This window comes from Apteryx rowi, unplaced genomic scaffold (assembly GCF_003343035.1).
Source record: "Apteryx rowi isolate R43461 unplaced genomic scaffold, aptRow1 scaffold_856, whole genome shotgun sequence".
Taxonomy (NCBI): Eukaryota; Metazoa; Chordata; class Aves; order Apterygiformes; family Apterygidae; genus Apteryx; species Apteryx rowi.
The window spans coordinates 50,656-71,521 of NW_020451156.1; the positions used below are offsets into that span (position 1 = coordinate 50,656).

The 20,866-nt window shown below is 36.4% G+C and overlaps 1 protein-coding gene across 5 annotated transcripts in view; it reads right to left on the minus strand.

The window, feature by feature from the left end:
- FBXL2 (F-box and leucine rich repeat protein 2) overlaps positions 1–19,565 on the minus strand; it is a 30,545-nt gene extending 10,980 nt beyond the window's left edge. For 4 of the 5 annotated variants that reach the window (XR_003257605.1, XM_026090276.1, XM_026090275.1 and 1 more), the window contains exons 1-9: positions 15,894–15,966; positions 12,134–12,202; positions 11,953–12,067; positions 11,518–11,644; positions 11,250–11,324; positions 8,379–8,509; positions 3,811–3,871; positions 2,264–2,308; positions 1,886–1,942 (exon numbers count right to left, since the gene is read on the minus strand). Coding sequence is in view for 4 of the 5 variants with exons in the window: in XM_026090276.1 (XP_025946061.1) it covers positions 1,886–1,942; positions 2,264–2,308; positions 3,811–3,871; positions 8,379–8,509; positions 11,250–11,324; positions 11,518–11,644; positions 11,953–12,067; positions 12,134–12,158 (636 nt within the window). In the remaining variant the exon portion in view is untranslated. Of the gene's footprint in view, positions 1–1,885; positions 1,943–2,263; positions 2,309–3,810; positions 3,872–8,378; positions 8,510–11,249; positions 11,325–11,517; positions 11,645–11,952; positions 12,068–12,133; positions 12,203–15,893; positions 15,967–19,496 lie in introns of those variants that run through there. The other variant, XM_026090274.1, reaches the window with a different exon arrangement.
- Between the last annotated feature and the right edge of the window lie 1,301 nt (positions 19,566–20,866).

Consider the following 20,866-nt stretch of genomic DNA (forward strand, 5'->3'; position numbering starts at 1 on the left):
GTTGTTAATATATTTAATTAAATGCTGTCTATAAATCAAAGAAGGTACAATATACTACGTGAGTAAGAAACAGCATGATCAACATAACTGAAGAATTCAACTGCCATCTCAGCTCCAGAAATATCCAAGAGTATTTTACAATACTCTACTAAAAGTAGTAGTTTCTCTAATAATTTGAATACAGAAATATTAAACAGTTCACGTGAAGTTACTTCTTCTGTCCAATAAGCTATAAAGCCCTCAGTACTTTGATCTGATGAAGGTGTAACAGTTGCTTATAAGTGTTCTAACAGTTGTTTTGTTCATTTTCACTGTCTACTCTGTTGTCAAACACCAATAAAGAAATTCAAAGTTGATTTCTGCAACTTTGAAATACTTCTTTAAAGTGCAAATATACATAAATATATGCTAAAGCCCAGCCACACAAGAGTTTACAGAACCAGCAATAGTACATGATTTCACATTTCAAGTATCAAGATTAGTTAATGTGGGGATGCTTGGTATCCTGCTATTCTGCTGTGGTTTTTTTTTCCTTTCCCTGTAATTCTCACCCAGCACTGTTCAGTCACAATCTTTGAGTATGTATCCTTGCTACACATGTGATATATACATGAACAGAAAGTTCAATTTCTTCTTGCGCCCTTTGAAAAGGCGTGTTATTTTATCACTGCCACACTTCCCTGTCTGTGGGCTGACACACAGAGAAAGGTGTTCACTGGTGACAAGAAATGGGAGCAGGTTAAGAAAAATACTTGAAAATCATTAGTTTTTATGACATTTCCAGTGAAGTATTGGCAGAACTGGTATAAAAGATCTCTTGTGAGTTCTGAAACAGACTGGTAATATTTGGGGTTACAACACAAAAACATATCCCTTGCCAAAGAACAGAAGGAGTCCCATAAATTGCTCCTCGTCTCCTGACAACCCTTGTTTGCCTTAACATGCATAATTATGGTCCAAAAATGATGTGGGACAATTAATGAGCAAAAATAAAAACAACAAAAAAAAGTGAATAAGGCTCCTTTTTAAAATCCATCTCTCCTCGTTGTTGCTACCTTAGTAACACTGAGCTGGGGTGTATGGGAAAAGCCAATGGTAAGACAATTCAATTAATGAAGCAGCAAACCTTTCTTTAATCCTGTCTAAGAACAGATTATAAAGATATCTTTTCTCTCAGGTACTTTTAAGGTAGTATATAAGAGATCTACACTTATGGGACAATTGGCCCCTAAACACAGGAACCCATATTATGAGGTCAGTCTACTAATTTTGAGGTACCTTGACTACAGAACAGCTAAAACAGCCTCTCTCTAAAAAAAATAGTTCTTTAAAATAGTGCAGAGTCAGGTACCCCACTAAAGGCATATCAATCTTCTGAAAGACTAGGTCACAAAACCTGGCAAAATTTACTATGTAAATTCAGTCCTTGGGAAAAATTGCTTGCATGCAAAACTGATTACAGGGTGGAATTTGCATATGTTTTCATTGAGAGACTTTATTTATTCAATATTTGACATATTTCAATCTGTAACTTAGTGTCACGGTCCCTAAGAAAACCATTCAGGAACAGGAAAGAGTATCTATAAAGGATTTGGGTACTGTAAGTTACCTATTAGAAGTTTTATTTGAACTAACTAATCACAGCTGAAGGATGTTAATCATAAAATACAAGCTTTCTGGTTATTACTGATTTGATAGTAATTTTCTGTAACACTTAATACACTTAAATATTTTTAGGAGTAAGGTGCTTCTTTTGGAATACTCCTGAAACTTGCATATATTTTGCACAGTATCATACTACATCATGAAGTTTTTCTAGATACAGAGTGACAGCTTGTTTTTATTTTGTAGGTGTTAAAACTCACAAATGCAGAGGTAAACTTACCAATGCTTGTAGCTTAGGACAGTGAATAGAAAGTTGTATCAATGTGCTGTCAGTTATCTAAAAGAAAAACAAACACACACACACAAACAAGCAACCATAAGTAAAGACAGGGGGCAGGTCAACCCTCAAATAAGATATCCCTTTCCCTGCCAGATGAAGGTATTTCTTTACCAGACACTTTTCTGGAAAACACCCAGTTACCTGTTACCCTTCATGAATTTCCATTTAGAGAATTCCCCAATAATTATTTTTATTTACTATCAATAACATAACAAGTATTAATAAAAAACAAAGTACATTTAACTCAAAGTGCTAATGTTCTTATTGGCACTGCATTCTTACACTGGATGTTCGAAACTCTTTAATATTAAATCTCACCAGAACACATTCTTCCAAGTCCATCTTTTCCAGCTCATGGCAATTCTAAAAAACATAAATCAAACAAACAGAAGATGAAATAAACCAATATTGACACAAAATCATCCACAGGGCTAGTTATATGGGAAAGCAGAGCCTCCAAGAGTAAGTTCTGAGCTAAAACCCTTCAAGTATTTGACCACCAAAGGACAAAAGGTATTTAAAAAATTCCACAAACAATACAGTCCTCCCACCCCCAACTTCCACATTTTCATCCTTTTTTCTTCTTACTAGGTGAAGTTTCTCCTTCTTGTCCTGTAAAGCCTGGACAGGCAGCTATGTGAACAGCACTCACCTGCCCCTGCTCCCCTTCCCTCTCTTGGAGTCAACTTCAATTCAAACCTATGGTGTTTATATCCTGCATACTGAGGTTACTAATCTGTGCACACATAAATCCAACTTCTGTGTACATCAACCTTCACCAAACTAATCTGAAAGACACTTAAGCCCATGAAGCATCTCTCTTCACTTCCATGCTTCAGTATGAAATTTTAAAAACAATTTGCTCTGCTACTGAATGCTGAAAATTTCAAAATAGGGTCCACTTTGAGGCTAGAAGCAAGCAGTGCTCCGCATTTATTAATAACTCTCACTCTCTCTTTTTTTTTTTAAACACATGATAATACATGGAATTTTCTCAGTATCCCGAGAGATCCCAGTAAGCTTTTAGAACCGCTTTCAATAGCTGGTCATGACTAATTTCCAAAAAATGATGCAACTCTGTGACCAGAGCTTCTGACCTCATAGCAGACCACAGGGCACTAGTGCTCAGACCTATCCCCAAGCCCTGTTATTAACGGGCACTAGTAGAAATGGTTTATCTTGCAGCTCCCAGAAGCAGTCTTGGGGTGACTATCAAAAGCCCAAGACTGTATTGCTGACTGATCAGAAACCTTTTTTTTTAACCACTGTGACTAGAAAAACTTTCACTCACATTAAAGATCAGCAGTGTAAATGAGTACTGTTTACAGGATATTATTTGTGCTCAGTTCTTCTAAGCCAGCAAGCATATAAGTCTAAGCATTTGATACAATCAATACACTTATTTTACATACTTACAGTATGAATCAGGGCACAAGTGCTTATAGCTTATACTATATGGCTGTAAGTATATTTGTAGCTACAAGTTATGCTCAGAATAAACTATTATTCAATGATTTTTTCGTGCAAATATTATGGGCACTTCCTATATTTACATGGGAAATTTGGCTAGAATACCTAACACAAGTTTAGGGTTGTTATGTTAAGCATAATAAATCCAATTTAAAAATACTCCAAGAAAAAAAAAAAAAGAGAGGAAAAAGGTAAGGATAGAGGCAAAAGAGATGAAATTGCAGCTCTAAGTATAAACCAGAAATAAAATCACTTTTTAGTTCCCTCCTCCACTGGCTTCTTTCTACTTTATTTTTTCTCTTCTCAGATTCCTTCCCAGCAGGTCTACATCAATTCACAGCTGTTCAGCAGCAATGAAAACAAGGCGAGCTTTAACTTTCAGAAATAACCCTTACCCGTGCTAAAAGGGTAAAACCAGCATCTGTAAGATGTGAACACCTCGCAGCTTCCAAAATCCTGAAAAAATTTTAAATGTTAAAGAAAACATTAACATAACGAAAAGCAAATGTGTTTCTGATACAAACCTATCTTCTGCAATTTAAAGCTCTTAATAGCAAATATGTATGCCTATTTTTCATGGGGATTTGCAATTAAAAAGCACTAGACAGACTTTTGATCCAGCTTATCAGAAGACTCTAATAGCTCACAGAACAGATGAAATTCAATCCTCAAAATGTTCTCAACAGTTAGTGGAAAAATTACATGTAATTATACACATTTTAAACTCTTGTTTCAGTAAGATATTGTAATGCTCAAGTTTTCTAATGTGTTATCTGAAGAAAGATACAGGAGAATATACAAAGAGTTAAGGAAAATGCTGATAAAGGCTCCAGAAAAAGCTGTCCTCCAAACACCTGATGTTGGGAAGCCCTCAAAAAAGAGGAACTATGTACTAGAAATTCTCTCTCAGAGTACACACACAAAACACTGTGAAGCAAGTTACCAGAAAACAAAGAGCTTAAACTATGGAAGCCAAATTACAACTTTAAAGAAAATAACACAGCCATGTTTTGGAATGATAAACCTAACACCTGATAATTAACCATCTGGAGAGGTACTAGGAAGTGGAAGTGACAAAAAAAAGTCAACTGCCCCGAACAGCACCACTAGTAAGTAGGACAGGCTTCCATCCCATTAATGGTACTTTGCAAGTGGAGTAAGTATCGGGAAGAATGAGGTGAAACCACAGCACTGTGCAATCAGGACTACAAGCTTACCCATTCACCACAGCAAACACTTCTATACTGTGGGGGCAGGAGGGAGGGGGCAGGGAAAGATGGTTAAAAGAACCTATTGCTGTGGTAACACTTAGAGGAATTTTATCAGTCCATTAGTTTAAGAGGTCATTAAAAAGCACTCTCTTTGTGGACAAAGTGCAAAGGGAAAAATCATGCTGTGTGCACAAGAGAAATACAACCCCACCGGGCTAAGAGATGTGGGGCTCTCAGTATGAATTTGCTGAATCAGTCTCTTCAAGTCAAAGCAATGGCACAACTGGGGTTAGAGGTAAGCAGTCCCATAGGCTACACCCTTGATAACTATTTCCAAAGGGCTAACCTTCAACAAGGTTCAGAAATATGCTGGAAAACCAAGATTAGCCAACACAGAGGTACTGGGCAGGGATAACTCTCCAGATGGGATGTTTAGAACATCCATGGATTCTTCTTTCCAGATCCACATTTGGGGACTTTGTGCATCGAGGGTGTTTGGGGATTTGGGGACTTCGCGCATCAAGGGTAGTTAGCAACCCATCACAAAATACTCTCAGCTATTGCAAAACTTGCATAGGGTGCCAGATTGGAGGGCGGGGGATGACTCAGGTTGTGTTTGTTGTGCTTCTCACTCCTTTCGCTACTTATCTGCTTTTAACCCTACACTTACGACCACTGAATTCCCAACTCCACGACATTTCTCATTTCAAAGGGGAAAACAGGCATCTACAGTGGGCAAAATAGTGGGAATGCTACTGCATATCTGACTGAAAAGATCTGAAGATTATGGGTGCAGGGGAGGAGAGACCAGTGGACTAGCAGTTCTGCCTTCTGTGGAATTAGGTGTGCAGTCAGAAGAGCAGAGCATGGAGGATAAGGTATGTACAGACATACTGCATCAATCACGTCCCAATGTGAGAAACAGGTGGAAAGGCACTGGTCAGCACAAAAATGAGTGAAGTTCTAGTTTTTGCCTCATTATAGTGATTATACTTTATTACAGAGGGATCTCCAGAGAATTTTTTCCAGATACTGCTGGCATTTGTTTCTCATCCTGTGACTTGTGACAAAGTACCTAGCATAGGAGCTGAGGAGTCAAAAGATATCCCAGAGCAGATTCCCCATTCCTATAAATCCATTTTTCCTGAAACAACACATCTCACAGTTGTATTCACTACTTGCAGATGTCTTTTGGGTACATCTGGAGTATCTCCACACATAGCATTTCCCTACTCCTGCTGAATTAGCGGCAGGTAGGAGAGAGCAGCTAAAGACATGACTCCTAATTTTCACAACCACACCTAGACAAGGATATTCTGGAACCCATGGTGTCCATGGGTGCTTTTCCCAATAAGCTTAGTCTCAACAAAACACCTAACAGTACTTTAATATTAAAAAATGCTTAAAAAAAAAAAAAAGAGAGAGAGAAACTGTTAAGCACTTAATAGAGCAGATATAAAAAGGGTACTGAAAAGACTGATGCATCTTGATGTAGGGGGAAAAAAAAAAAAAGATGGATACTGACCCCTGAATCAATTTGGTAGAGTTGGTCAGGCTCTGAATTTTTTTCCAAAGGAGATACCACTTCTAGAGAGGTAACAGCAGCAGAACAGAGCACTACCATAGAAATTAGTGTAGCAAAACACCTGAGATCCCTAAGCAAAGTGGGAGTGGCCCAGCACAGAAAACATTCAAAAGCTCCCTCAGAGGGTCAACATGGCTAACAGAGGTGTGAGAGTTCGGTTCCTGCAAGTTTTCTTTCATACTCAACAACGAAATATTCAGAAGATATAAACAAGTGCAGAACCATATTTCCCTTTGATTTCCAATATATTTTTAATCAAGTATTTTCAATACATGATCCTAAAGGTCTAGCTGTGGTTACCTGTACCATCTGTCTTTGCATCACGCACATCTCTACAGTAATCACTGCAAAGGGTCATATTCTTTCCTTATAGTGTACCTTGTTGCAGGAGAAAAATGGTAGAAGCCTTCCCCCTCGTGGCACAACCAAGGGCTAACAGTTTATGTAACAGAAAGGCTTGCTTAGATTAATGACTATTTCCTGTTAAGAACATATTAAATAGTCTTCTTTAGAAAAATGATTCTTGCTACACTTGTACTCCCCTAACTATCAACAACTAACTGCAACTAACAGCATTTTAAACTTCCTTTTATTTCCAAATTGAGGTGTGAATTGAGAGAACCAGAGAAATCAGAGAAAAAACTAGTAATAACAGCACCACTTTCTAAGGAACACATTTAATTGTATCAGAAAATTCCTAAGCCCCAAACAAGGTCACATGTAAGCTTTTGTAGCTATAAATGGCTATGGGAAGGCAACCACCACTTTGGGATCCAGTTTTACCAAAGTCTTAAGGAAAGGTTTCCTAAAGTAACAAAATCTCTTTTCACCCAATCAGCTGAAAGAACTCTGTATATCAGCATATTGCACGTTGGCATCTGAACACAGCTTGCTTTAAGTTTTATGATCTACATTTTTCTCCACTTGTCTGTGATTGAAGTATAACAAGAGCTGTTGTGACTCCTGCATGTTCCTCACATAACTGGCAATTTAGTGTCATCCAAACATCTTTTATTTTGATTTTGTTTGTATTAAAATTCCACCTTACAAGTAGTATTACATGTCTTTACAATGAGAGAGCTGCTGCATAACTGAGCTTCCTTGTTAAAGCTGAAGCTCTCCCCGCTTCTGAGAATACCACCATAACATACGCGTTAAAGCAAATTACAGCAGTGTAAAAGTTTACATTATTTTTAACTGACAGGTAAGTCACAGATGGTAATGACATTATAAAGTCAAGTTTTTTTCCTTTGCTCAGCCCTTCTGTGCTGCTGTGCTAGCAAAGAGGCCAAAATCAAGCACGATTCCCTGCTGCAGGAGAGGCCCCAACTAGAATCAAAGGAGGCCAGTATCTGCTATATCACACTGAAAAATCCAGTACCAGGAATATGCAAGATAGTGACAAAGCTAATTCCTTACCTCCACATTGTAAGTTGCTGCTCTCAAAGTATACTAGGTTTTTACAGTTGTTCTAATGGACACTAAGAAAAGGTCGGAGAAGAACCAGCTCCAGAATCACCACATTCTAACCGGCTTCTGAGCCCCCATTACCCAAAATGCATCCCACAAATACCAGTCCTCAGTGTTCGCAGTGACTTAGCCCATTTCATGTCAGAGTCTAAGAATGTCAGGATGTACAGCAGAGCATAAAATTAAAAACAAATTTGTAATAAAATCTGTAAATATAGTATGTAGGTATGATTAAGCTATTTTTTGCAAGGCAAAAGATTGCATAAAACCACATTAGAGTGCACACTGTGAAAAGTCAGCAGGTATAAAACATCACAAGATACTACACAACTACAGACATTCTTACCTTCTAAAAAAAAAAAATTAATAGGCTTTATGTTTTCTTTTCTTCTGGCTTGCAATTAGTACCTAAAATATTTAGTTAGAAGCACAAAATTGAACTACTAGGTTATTTGTCATATTTTATCCTTCTTTTTCCTATATACAATGAACTACATTCATATGGCAGTTACACTGAAGACCTGCCCTTGAGTTTAGATTCAGTTCGTACTTCTGACTTAATGTTTTGTTTTTTATTATAAAGGTAAAGCAAACAACATGGAGCTAAATCGAACCCATGGATATCAGCTGATATCCTTCAGAAGGGAATTGCTTACATTAGGCCAGTAACAACATGACATACTCACGGCATACTCACTTCAGCCTTGGACAGTTTAGACCAAGCGCTGTGAGAGAAGCATCTGTAAGGTTGCTACAACCAGAAACACACAGTGACTGAAGTCTATGGCATCCTCTACAGATTTTTACAATGCCTTCATCTGAAATTTGCTGCAACACATAAAAAGATTAAAGTTACTCTGTTATCAAGTCATCCGCTGAGAGCAAAAGTCAAATCTTATTTCTGAACTGATGGTGTCACATTGTATATAACCATGGCAACCTGTCAATCTTTAAACACCAAATACCACTGTGAAACCATGTTGTCTGATAACGCTTTGAAGATAATCAACACAGACACCTCCTAGTTATCCTACTTGCATTTTCCCACAGATCTAGAGCAGTATTCCAAGGCAATCTGAGGCACAGAGTTGTTCGTTGCTGTTCTTCCATTTTACTTTGCTTTACAGTTTTCAAATAGTTATTTTTTTTAATTGTAGTTGTGATTGTGTGAAATACGTTGCCTCTCAAACATCTGTAGAACTGAGGTCTTTCATTCCAGTGACTATGCAAATTAAGAAGTTCAAGAACAGCGAGCCAGAGAGGGCTTAGACAGCTCTACAACAAGAGAGCTAACTACCTATCTCACACTACAGCAGCAAGACCCAAGAGTGAAAAACCTTCACATATGGATAATTTTCAAAGCAAGAGTTACAGTAAGCAATTATACCTCATCCTTCCTTTACAAAACTTAAATTTGAAAGCCAGCTTTGCCCCACAGTTGTCCCTAGCTGAAAGATTTAATTCAAAGGACTGGGTTTTTCCCTTTCCCAAAATTGTTCTGTCCTTGACATTCTGATAAAAGTAACTCTAATTTTGGAAGATGATTTTTTTTTTCCTCTGAAACAGACACTGTAAGAAATAACCCCACTGCAGCTGCACACAAAATAGCAATGGGACTTAGCTTATTGGGGGAGAGGAATGTTATTATTTTGTTTACATGTCCATTTTATTAGGTCCTCTCTTCTGGAAAAAGTGTTCTCTTCTCCTCCCACCCCTACTCCAAGAATTTAATTTTTCTGCTGAATGACAAATCCTTTATGCTGACACAAGTCTATTTATTTCCTGGAATAACATTATTCTTGCAATGGTAACAAAGACCTTTACCATCTTTTGAAAGTACACAGTCCTTTCAGCCAATCATCTAGGTATGTTAATATTACTTATAGCATATTCCTGAGGCTAACCATTACCACACATTACTTTTCAAAGATGAAAACAAGATGAGAAATAACAGTAGTTCAGCACAAAGGTATTCCCCCTCCAAACACAGCAGTTTTTAATGTGAATAGTTTAAATTTGAAAATTGTTCTGTCAAATAAAAATCACTCTAGGCAGAAAATTAGAAGTCTTGTCTTCTGTTTGTGAATTCAGAAGGAGTTGCATCATTTACAGATGAGAAAACAGTTTGTTTTTTTTAATAACAAAAATGCAAAGTCTAATATCAATCAAATATTTTCTGGCTTTGTTTCTCAAATTATGGGTTTTTTGGAACTTTCTGTTTTGAGATACTCATGACATTATTATTGTGAGAAAACTATTTTGTAGGTGGGGACTATGTAAATTTTATGTTGATGCTGCAGAAAGGCAAAACCCTCAAGTCATATATGAAATTGTCTCACTGAAATTGCTTGAGATTTCAATGCCTACATCCTTCTCAGGAAAGAAAAGTGGTCAAAAAGATGCCTGCAGGACCTCTCACATACATAATTTCCAGAGGTAATATCAGTTCATTCCACAGTTGCTGAAGCTAGCCTGGCATTTTACAAGGTCCACAAAACAGAACTACTAAAATTAAAGCGTGGATCATATGAAGCACAAGGAAACCTGCTGTGTAAATATCAGTGCTAGCATTTTGATCATTCTGCAAAACGTCTAATGTAAGTCGTAATATATCTGCAACACTCTAAAATGTTCAAAACATTTTCTTTAAATCTAGAAAGTCCAAAAATTTCTATCCAATCTTAATAAAAATGGTCCCGTGCCACATTGATTGAGGAATAATGTTTAAAACTGATTTGAAAGTTTTAGACCAAGAAGATTTTATGATATATTCTGGCAATAAAACTGTAGAAAGCTTTCCAAAATTAAAAAAAATCTAACAACTTCATTATTCAAAGGTATATCACTAAAAACCTGAAATTCTAATTCATTTCAAATTTTTCTAAGGATTATTTATGGACAAAAGGTGACTTAAATACATTTAAAGCCTAAAAGGAAATTTTTCTCATCTCTAGAAAGTCAGATCAGAAACAAACAAAAAAAAAAACAGCAAATCTAATCTTTGTGTATTATGTAAGTAGTATTAAATATGCATGAGCGATTCTGAGTCATTTTATTACAAACAAATGTATCATTCCATTATTACTGAAAAAGCATGCCCTTCTCCTGCTACCTAGTCAGTTCTGGCAATCCCTCTTCAATTATGATGCCATCACATTTTACACTCTCAATAGTTTAGCCAAAAATATGGCTTCTGCTCAATTAAAAACTTTAAAATTATGAATAGACCAAGACATCTGTCCATAATGGATGTGAGAACAAGAACCACATCTGTAAAACTGCATGGTTTACCATGTACACAGTTCATGAGTTGAATGAATGCACTTAATTCTTACTGTAGAGCTCGCTATAGTCAAAAGATATAATGAGAAAAAACAAACACTCCAAATCCACCATCAGCTGTAGAAACAGCCAGTTCATTTAAAGCCTCTATTCCACACACAAAATTCTATAAGCTTCAGAAATGTACTATTTGAATTATTTAAATGTGTAGCAGTTCTATTCATTAAAATCCGAGAACAGTTTATGATTCTTAGAGAATGCATCTTTTGAAGCTTCAGATACTTACTGTGCAAGATTGCAAATTCAGGATTACAAGTTCATGACAGTGATTTTGAATGTGTTTCAGTGCTTCATCTTCTAACTATATTAGCAATTAAATTGGACATAGGAAAAGAAACAAGAGATTAAAAGCAAAGCAAAGCAGCCCAAAGAACACACACATCTTGTAATACTGAACAAAACACTAACAAAAACAAAATTTTCTAATTCATGAAGATTTCAAAAAGCCAAAGCAAAAATTTTATTCCTAAAGGATCACCCAAGCAGTTATGTACCTGTGTGCAACCTCTAAGAAATAGAGCTTTTAGTCCACTACACCCTTTCACCAGTGCTTCAATACCATCCTTCGTAATCTGATCACACCAGGAGAGATTCAGATGTTCCAGATTTCTGCAACCCTCACTGGGAGAATTAAAAAAAATACATAGTTAAATCCAGCCTTCAAATAGTCATAACAGTGAGAAACCCAAATTAAACACACTGTTAGAAATTAATGATAGCCAGTGGACTGTGCCAGGCCTCTACAGAAAAGTCATGAGAAAAGACCACACACAAACACCATACTCTATACCCACGAGGTGCTAGATATAGCATATAGTTAGTGCTGATACGTAATATTAAAGTTCAACACATTTTAATTTTTTTTTACTTCATTAAATGTTGAACAGTTCTTTAAGCTTTTTCTTTAACACAAAACACAATCTTCTTACCTTAAACCTTTCAAAGAGCTGTTTGTGATGGCTACACAAGATGTCAGATCCAGATGTTTCAGCTTGGAACAGAATCTGCTAAGACTGTAACACGTGCTGCAAAACAGCAGACACACTAAAAATACCTTCAGCTACTTCTTTTTCCAACTTTCACTGTCAAACAAAAAAAACTTTGACTTACCTGTCAGTAATTTTTGTGCACCCATTTAGATTTAAGTGTTCAATGTTTCTACAGTTCTGTGCAAAGGTCCTAAAACAGCAACAAAAAGCTGGAGAATTAATACAATGTCACAAGTTATAATTCAGTCACCAGAGTGCGCTCTGCCCCCTACCTCCTTCCATCTCAGTCAGAAAGCTTAATCTTCAGGTTGCAGAGTAATTACAAAATAAATCTCAAATACATCTGTCTCAGTGATTGCTTTTTTCTTTTGCTATTGCAAGTTCCTGTCTTAGGTAGATCCTGAAACCAGCGTTGTTCCTCTCCCAAATACATTTCAGCAAGGTGTTTATTTCTGCTGATATATATGACAGAACTGGCTTGCTTCAAATGTCTTAACTAAAAATATCAAGGGAATAAACATAAGGTTTAAATATCACATCAGTTTAATATTAAGTGTAGCTAAGCTGCTGGGGAAACTGTTTCACACATTTCATTACTGAATCCTTTGTAAAGGAGCTCACTCCCACATCAAAGGAAAAGGAATATACCCTACATAATACAGAATTGGGCCCTAAACCTAGTGGAAAGCCCTGTGGGTTGCACATTAGTTATTTATGATTTTAAAAATTAAAATGCATCTGTGTGCGCTACAGGGTATGAACTCTAAAGATGATTGGAGCTATTATACTGTTAAAAGCCTGTATGTGTCATTATACTAATTATCCAGAAAAAAAAACACATAAACTTTCTTTTCATCTCTGCAGAGTAATATTTACAGCTGCATTGCATTTCAGAGTACTGTTTTTATGTCCATGTTTCCTCCAACTGCATGAATTTTATTGGCAGGGGTGGAAGAAACACACAAAAACAGTTTTGTCTGGAGGCTTGCCGTGGTTAACAGATCCGACTACACACTCAGCTGGTAACAACTTCCTGGCTCTCCAGTGCGGATTGAAAACAATGGAAAAAAGAAAAAACAAAAAAACCCAGCAAGCAGTTATACTGGTGATAGTTTCCACTTGAATTCTCAGAACAGCTATTCCAAAATTCATGTAGTGGAGTGAGATTTATAATCGAGACAAACGACACTCTTCAGATTGTTTGGAAAGACAATACACTGTGTAGTAAGTTGCAGAACAGTAAACTTAGCCTTTGAGATTCAAGCATGGGGCATATCCTGACAGAGAAGCCACAAACACCCAGTATTTACATAGCCATATCTGCTTTGATAATTGGGTATTTTTTAAACAAGAGGTTAATCTACAAGAAGAATAAAAGGAGGAATTAGTATCACCCACAAAACTAATGTATCTGGAAACAAAACAACACGAAAAGCCTGATAGGAAAGGTTACTTTCAGACCAAGTATCTGAAAATTAAAGCCACTTTTCTCACGCTAATGTTTTGAAAGGAAGTCTTAAAGCTCATGTGTTTATCATTCATTGAGTAATTCCTATATCACCTTCATATATTTCACAGGTGAACCATCTTCCTTCCTAAAGTTTATCAGATATCACCATCTGCACCATTTAGTCATTATGGACGTGCTCGTGAACACTGATGCTTTCTGTCAGCTGCTCTCAGCTAACCCTGTCCCAATTCCTGTTAGCATGACTAGCGTACCATCTCAGTAACAAACACGTGCTACATACTGAACTGCTATATATTTATGCTAAGTACTTGTTTATTAAATATAACCAGTTCAAAAAATATCCCAGCTCCAGCCCTCCTCTTCTCATGCACCACTAATACCTGAACCCACTTCTTACAATTTTCAGTTCTATTCACAACCCTCACTCCAGTCCCCTAACCTTGTGTCCCAGGAAGCAGAGTCAGGAGCCCAAAATGAATGTGAATGTGGAGCTAATGGGGGGAAAGAAACCTGTTATCTACTGTCCTAACAATTTCCTCCTACTCCCATCTCATCTTCTTCCCTCCTATCTCCTTCCCATCATAGTTCCTACCTCTAAATTTCTCTTGGAGCCTACATCTCCCTGCTGTCCTCCACCTCTGCTATTCCCTTCCCCACCAAGGAAGCAGGGGCCATCTGCACGAGCCTTCTGGGAACTTGGAGGAGCTATGCACCAAGTTAACTTCTGTTGGGGCTACTTCACTTTTTTACAGTAGCTGCCAGTAATTGGGGAAGGAGATGGTAATAAGCAGCTTGGAGACAAAACTGCCTGAAGATGGCAACATTCCAGGGAAAGTTAGGATAGTGGTCTATGGAGACTTTTGGACCTGTCTTGTATACAGAGGCAAGGAAACCTCTAGGAAAATCTTTGGGCCTGAAGCTAGGATGCCAGTTAGGGTTACTAAAGCAATCTATTGCTTAACTAGGTACAGGACACAGAGAACCATAAACTCTGTCAGGATTTGCTCCTCCATACATAAAAATGATTTTAAAAAAGCTTAAGGACTGCAGACATTATATTAGCAAAATGGATGTGAAAAATTAATTCCATGATCTGATACTACGCCTATAATTTTACTGTTACATCAGATCCTAAAGCTTAAATTTTTTTTTTTTAGCAACACCTAAAATAAATCTAGAAAGATTAAGATAAAATTTAAAAAAAAAAGTCAACGCAACATTTCTAGGTTTTGCTTCCCCCCCCCCCTTTTTCTCCTTTTAAACCAAAACTCTGGCCAGAAGTTAATCAGAGCTCTGTTTTAAATCTCTACACTTCCTGTCTCAAGCATTTGAGTGCTACTTGCTGTGATACTCTGCATAGCGATTTTTTATTAAAACCCTTAAAGTATCCAAGAGAGAGATACTCTGACTTTTACAGACAGAAGTGAGAGATTACTCATTTACTCTGGAGACTAATTAAATTAATTAGACTTGCTTGTAAATCTTAGAAAGAGCTAAAGGTTACAAGGTACTAACTTAATGCCCACTGCTTAACAGAAATCTTTGTGCTTGTATTTCCCACATAAGAATGGCCATGCCAGGTCAAACTGAAAGCCACAGAGCTTTCACTAGCTTCACTGTCTCCTGTGACAGTGAAAGAAAGCATGACAACAGAAAACAGCTGTATCCTGAGGCTTCCTTCAAATATTCTCTGAGCCCTCAAGTACTTGTGGCTTAGGGACCCTTCAGCTGGAGGTAGGATCTTTGAGTTTAAATACTCAAAGAAGCACCCACAGAGGAACCTGGCTGATTAGTCGGCATATGCCAAAAGACTTACATGGATTCAAAGTATCTTGTGGCAACAAGTTGCACAGTTCAATTTATATATTGCATGAAGAAGGGTCCTCTCTCTGCTTAGAGACTCCTGAGTTGCTGCTGTTGCCTGCTTATTCTTACATTACAAGAAGAGTATCCCACGTCTCTCCTGATTTTGTAGGCATTCAGCTCTATCAGTCTTTACTTCTCCTTCCATTGGTAGGGGCACCTCTTGTCCAAACTAAAAAATCCAGTATAAACTGACTGACTTACTATCTTGATGAAACTGAATCTGTAGGGTGCTAGTTTATGGGTCTGAAAATATTTAAAATGCTTGAAAATGGAACAGATATTAAAATAATACTAATGAAAATAAAAAGACAGTTCTCCTGAAAAGCACCATTCTCATTTCTTAATTAATTTCCAGAAAAAACAGTAGGTATATTTTGATCTCAAACTGAAGTTTCATTTAGTCATTACTAAGGTACTTAGTACTTACTTAAATATCCCATTTGGTCATTAGACAGTACTGAGAAATTCAAACAAAAGTAACAGTAATTGCTTTTGATCCAGATATTAGGAAATAAGTCATGTCTCAATCTAGGACTTTACTTACTTCAAAGAGGAGTCTCCAACACCAAGACATCCTCTCAGACTAAGTTGTCTCAGGAACCCACCACACCTTTTCGATATATTTTCCACAACACGACCCTTAAACCAAATAAAAGGAAGGTTTTGTTGAGTTTTATTCTGACATAACATTATAACCAAATTAAAAATGCCAGTACTGAAAATCAATTGCAGCTATTCTCCTCCAAAATTACACCTCTTTGAATTTCTTTTTCTACTTTAGGAAAAAACAGTTACCTGATGGAAATCTGCTCCCACTCACACATATTAGAGTGATGTTCAATTAAATCTTTAGTTCTCTCTTCCTTGTTTTGTCTATCATACATAGTTCAATTTTTTGTTTCAGCACTCACTCATTAGAACTGCTGTGTTAAAACCCACCCATTAAGACTGCTAAAACAATCCAAGTTCTGTCAAATTTGCAGGGAGACGGAAGAACCGTCCGAGCTGTTCTTCCTGATGCAAGGCAGGATGAGAAGCATACCCGTACCTCAGGGATCACAGTTATTAGTACAGTATGCAAGTTTTAATTGCCCATGAAGACATGTTCAGGCTAATATGTCAAACTGAACTACAAACTCTGAGAAGTCCCATTTTACAGTCCCTGCTATAGAGATGGTTACCTCCTGCAAAAGAAAGGTGCTGAGCACCTGGTGGGAATAGCCACTTCAGCTGCCGCCGGAAGATTTGCTAGAGCCTACCTACTTGCCAGGTTTCAAAGTCGTATATATTTGGGAACACTTGGTAACACCAAATGACTGCTCACACTGTGCAGCCTACCTGTTTGTCAAAGGCTGAAGCATAGTTTATAGACTACCTACTTGACCCCATGTGTCCTACAAGATGCTATTTATTTACACTCTGAAAGCATTTTGCTATACATTAACAATAAGCAGAATGGCATAAGACTTCTAATATTCAGTCTGAAAGTAGCATTATGATAAAATGTTACTTAGACTGAATTATGATAAAAATATACATCTTTTAACATCTTTGTAGGACGAAACATTTAAGATAGCAAAAAGCAGGCAATCATGGCAGCAACTGACTAGACAGCATATTGTGTCTAATTTTAGGGAAAAAAGCATCCAACACTGATAATTAACAAATGGGACTAATATATACCTAAAAGCACTATTTATTTTCTTCTCTCTCTCTCTCTATATATATATCCCCCTAAGAAGGAATACTTATAAAATCACAGCTCAGTGGATTTTTTGTTCATACTTCCCCAAATAAAACACCTCTTTATTTTGTTATTCACCTCCAATACCAAAGTCCTGGCTAACACTATGTGAAAATATTTTCTTATCAGAGCTTTTTCTTACTTCATAACTAACAGATTATCTTATCTCTCAGAGGAATTTACACCAAAACAATCAAACTGAAGATCATGAAATACTTTATGAAATTATGCGTGTTTTTTTTAAAGCTGTTTGATTAGTCTGAACTATTTCTCAGCAGAAGCCAAATACCTTTACTGTAAGAAAAAAGCCTTCACAATGAACTACATATAATGCAGATTCAGTTGAATTGGGGAATGGAAGCCAATACCTAACCCACTATTATTCAGAGAAAACAGAAACAAATAACATATGTTCTGTTTTTCCAAACCCATTTCCTTCTTTAAGCATATCAAAAAGAAAAAAAAAAAGTCAGAATACTCAAAAAGACAGTTTAAGTGCATTCAAATGTGTTTAACTGTTGAAATAACTCAATGATACTCAAAAAAACCCTAGTTCTTCAAACTACCCCAGCTTACATTTGGCACTACATATCAACAAATTCTGTGGCACACTTAACTTCACAATTTTGACATAACTTGGGGGTAGAAAAGAAACATTTTTTCCTGTGTTAGTGTACTTTTTTTCCCCACTTTATTCTCTATCATATGAGGTGTTAAACAGGGTGTTTTCACAACAAAACCTAATCTCACCTTCACTGATAGTTTCAGACAAGTACTGTTTGATGCTGTGTGAAACACCACCAGCACCAAATAGCACATGAACATCCAATTGAGCAAAAAGTTTCCAAATACAATTAGCAGCTTTTACCTGTCCTAAAGTTAAAGGCAAGAAGTATCTGTTGTAAAAAGTAGTGTAAGGAAAAGCAGAGTTCTTAGAGACTGAATGTGAATGCATATCTTGTTTAACACTATTTTATGTAATAACTGTTGGTTTAACATACTCATGAACAAATTTAAGGGCTTTATATTACTAACATACTTAAATGTAGCATACTGAAGTAATGCTCAAAGCCACAGTAGTGCCTTGTAATAAAGGCGAATTGCAAATTAATTTCAATCATTTTCTCAAATACCATGTTACAAACATAGTATCTCAAAGGGAAACACCACTAGGTAAAGTAAGGAAAACATATCCAAAATGTAAAAACCCAATACTATGTTTCTAAATAGCAGAAAGGTTTCAGACACAGAAAAGGCTGACCAACAGAAGGGGCACAGATCTATGTTTTTGTTTATTCTTTTGTAGCAAAAAAGAAGCACAATCTTTTTTATAGGCAAGTGAAAAGATGACATTAAAGCTCCAAGCCCTCTTAGACATATTTTGATATCTGCAGATGCTGAAATCTTTTCTTTGCCTCCATAAGAACCTTATAGTTAACACTGGTATAACAAAGAAGCTGGCAATAACAATTCAAGAGAGCAGTGGGAAAATTTACTGTATATACTATTGTCAAGTTTTAGAAACAGTTTGAACCATGGTTAACAAAATACACCAACGATCCCCATCTGGATTTTATTCATGCAACTAAATTAAGAACCTAAACACAAAATCCAGAAGCAAATCTATTATCATATTCTGTATTTTAGTTTGTATCACCAAATGCAAAAAATAAATTACTTCAGATTCAATTAAGAAATTGTATTTCCCCATGGATTTTTGTCTTTATTTTAAGATGTCATATTTTATTTTGTTATACACATTTATGATAGCATTAATACAGACATGTTTTTCTTATGGAAGATTGCTCTAACCTTCTCCTTACATGCTGAAAAGGACTTTAATCCACATGTACCTGCATTTCAGCCAAGGTTCAAACCTTAGAAAGCAAATGTTCATAAAATGGCAATAAGATACACAGCAATTCATATCCAGCCCAAGTTAACAGTAAGAAAAGTTGTTTAGCATTTTATTGTTTCAGTCTCCAAGTCCTGTTACCCAAGAGCCCAGGGAACTTTTGGCACTGGACAGCATTCTCACAGAGAGGCCAGAGACAAATAACAAAATTATCCTCTCGACTGAGGGTCTCACTCATCCCAGAGGCACCTTCTATAACTTCATTTTCTGGAAATGAACAATTTGAATATCTAGAGCCTTGTATGCATAGGATATACTCAAATTATCTAATATATAGCTGCCAACCAAAATTCAAATATTTCTCCAGTGTAGAAAAGTCAAATAGTGTTCTGCTTTTTCTATTTGCTTCTTCACGGTATTACTACTACCTTGAAATTCAGCCTTTAAAACGTGTGAACTATGAGCACAGCCTATGGGATACTCAAAATGGTCTAAGCTCTTAAACATCACCATAAGAATGAAAAAAAAAAAACACCAAAGACACTAACCTCTATATCGGTTTGAAAGTTAAAAAGGTCTATTCTTTGCCAATTGCTTCCATCCAGGGCTAAAACATTCCATGCCTAGAGAAAACAAATACATTTAATATACCTCCACTGGCTGCTCCCTTAATTTTCCTCTCAGCAATTCAAATATAACAAACTCTCAAATATAACACACTTTCTTGTAGCACTTTCTAAAAACATAAGCAATTACAGATATCTGTGGTCATAAAATAGTTAAAAACATGAAATTTGTGGAAATGAATCTCAAATCCCCTAAACAGATTATACCTCAATGGCTAACTTCTGCCCACAGAGCACACATCAGCAAGAGTTTAAATGCAAAACACATACATGGTCACAGCACAATTTAACCCTCAATTTTTAAAAATGTTTTAGTAAATTTGTCTAGTAATTTACTTTTGCTCCATCTGTAAGAAAATAGTAACTTAAAGTGAGATTCCTTCCACCAAATCACACAAGAAGAGCTAGGAGATCTAAGATAAATGTGTATACATGTTTAATCTCCACAGTTCAACTTCACAAGCTCCTATTCTGAAAGGAACAGGAACCTTTCAGAAAGGTGCTGACTTTCCACTGTTAGATGCACACTGAGAACTTGTCCTTCACTGCTGAAGCAATAAATGATAGCTATTCAAATCAGAACAAAACAACAAAGCCAGAGATGCAACAAATATACTTATTACACCAATGTTCAGGGCAAAAATTGAAAAAGAATAGCACATCTGACTGACAGATACTTTTCAGAGTAAAATATCACCTATTCAGTCACCTTGGTTTTCTTCTGCTGTATTCTGGGTTTTAGCTGAAGGTACTAACAAAAGCGGAAGTTAGTTAGTTCACAAAATTTACTGAAATTCCAGGCCAAGGTGATATGGATGTAGGAGTGAAATAGTTACACTCCTAATTATATATTTAAATAAAAATAAGAATAAATAAATAAATAAATCATTCCTCATTAAAAGAATGGAGAAAAACATGAAATTAGAAAAATCCATTCATCATGTATAAGATTTATACTCTTCATTGTACACAGTTCATGTAGGAACAAAATATTTTTCAATTTAATACAAGAAAAAAAAAGACTAGCTAAACATAAAAGTTTATTTAGACATGCATTCTCTATTATGCTCTATGTGCCTTTCTTTCTACCAGTAGTCCATCTACTTAACACCTTTTGTATTTGGCAAGCGAATGATGGATGTACTACTCAGACACATGGTGCACATTAACTGAGCTACATGGAATTTTAAGCAGAAAATGCATCTGAAAAATAGTGTTATACAGCCACACGCTTTATAAAAAGCAAATGCCATTATGCCAAAACGGGCTTAATTCTTTCTCCAGATATAGAG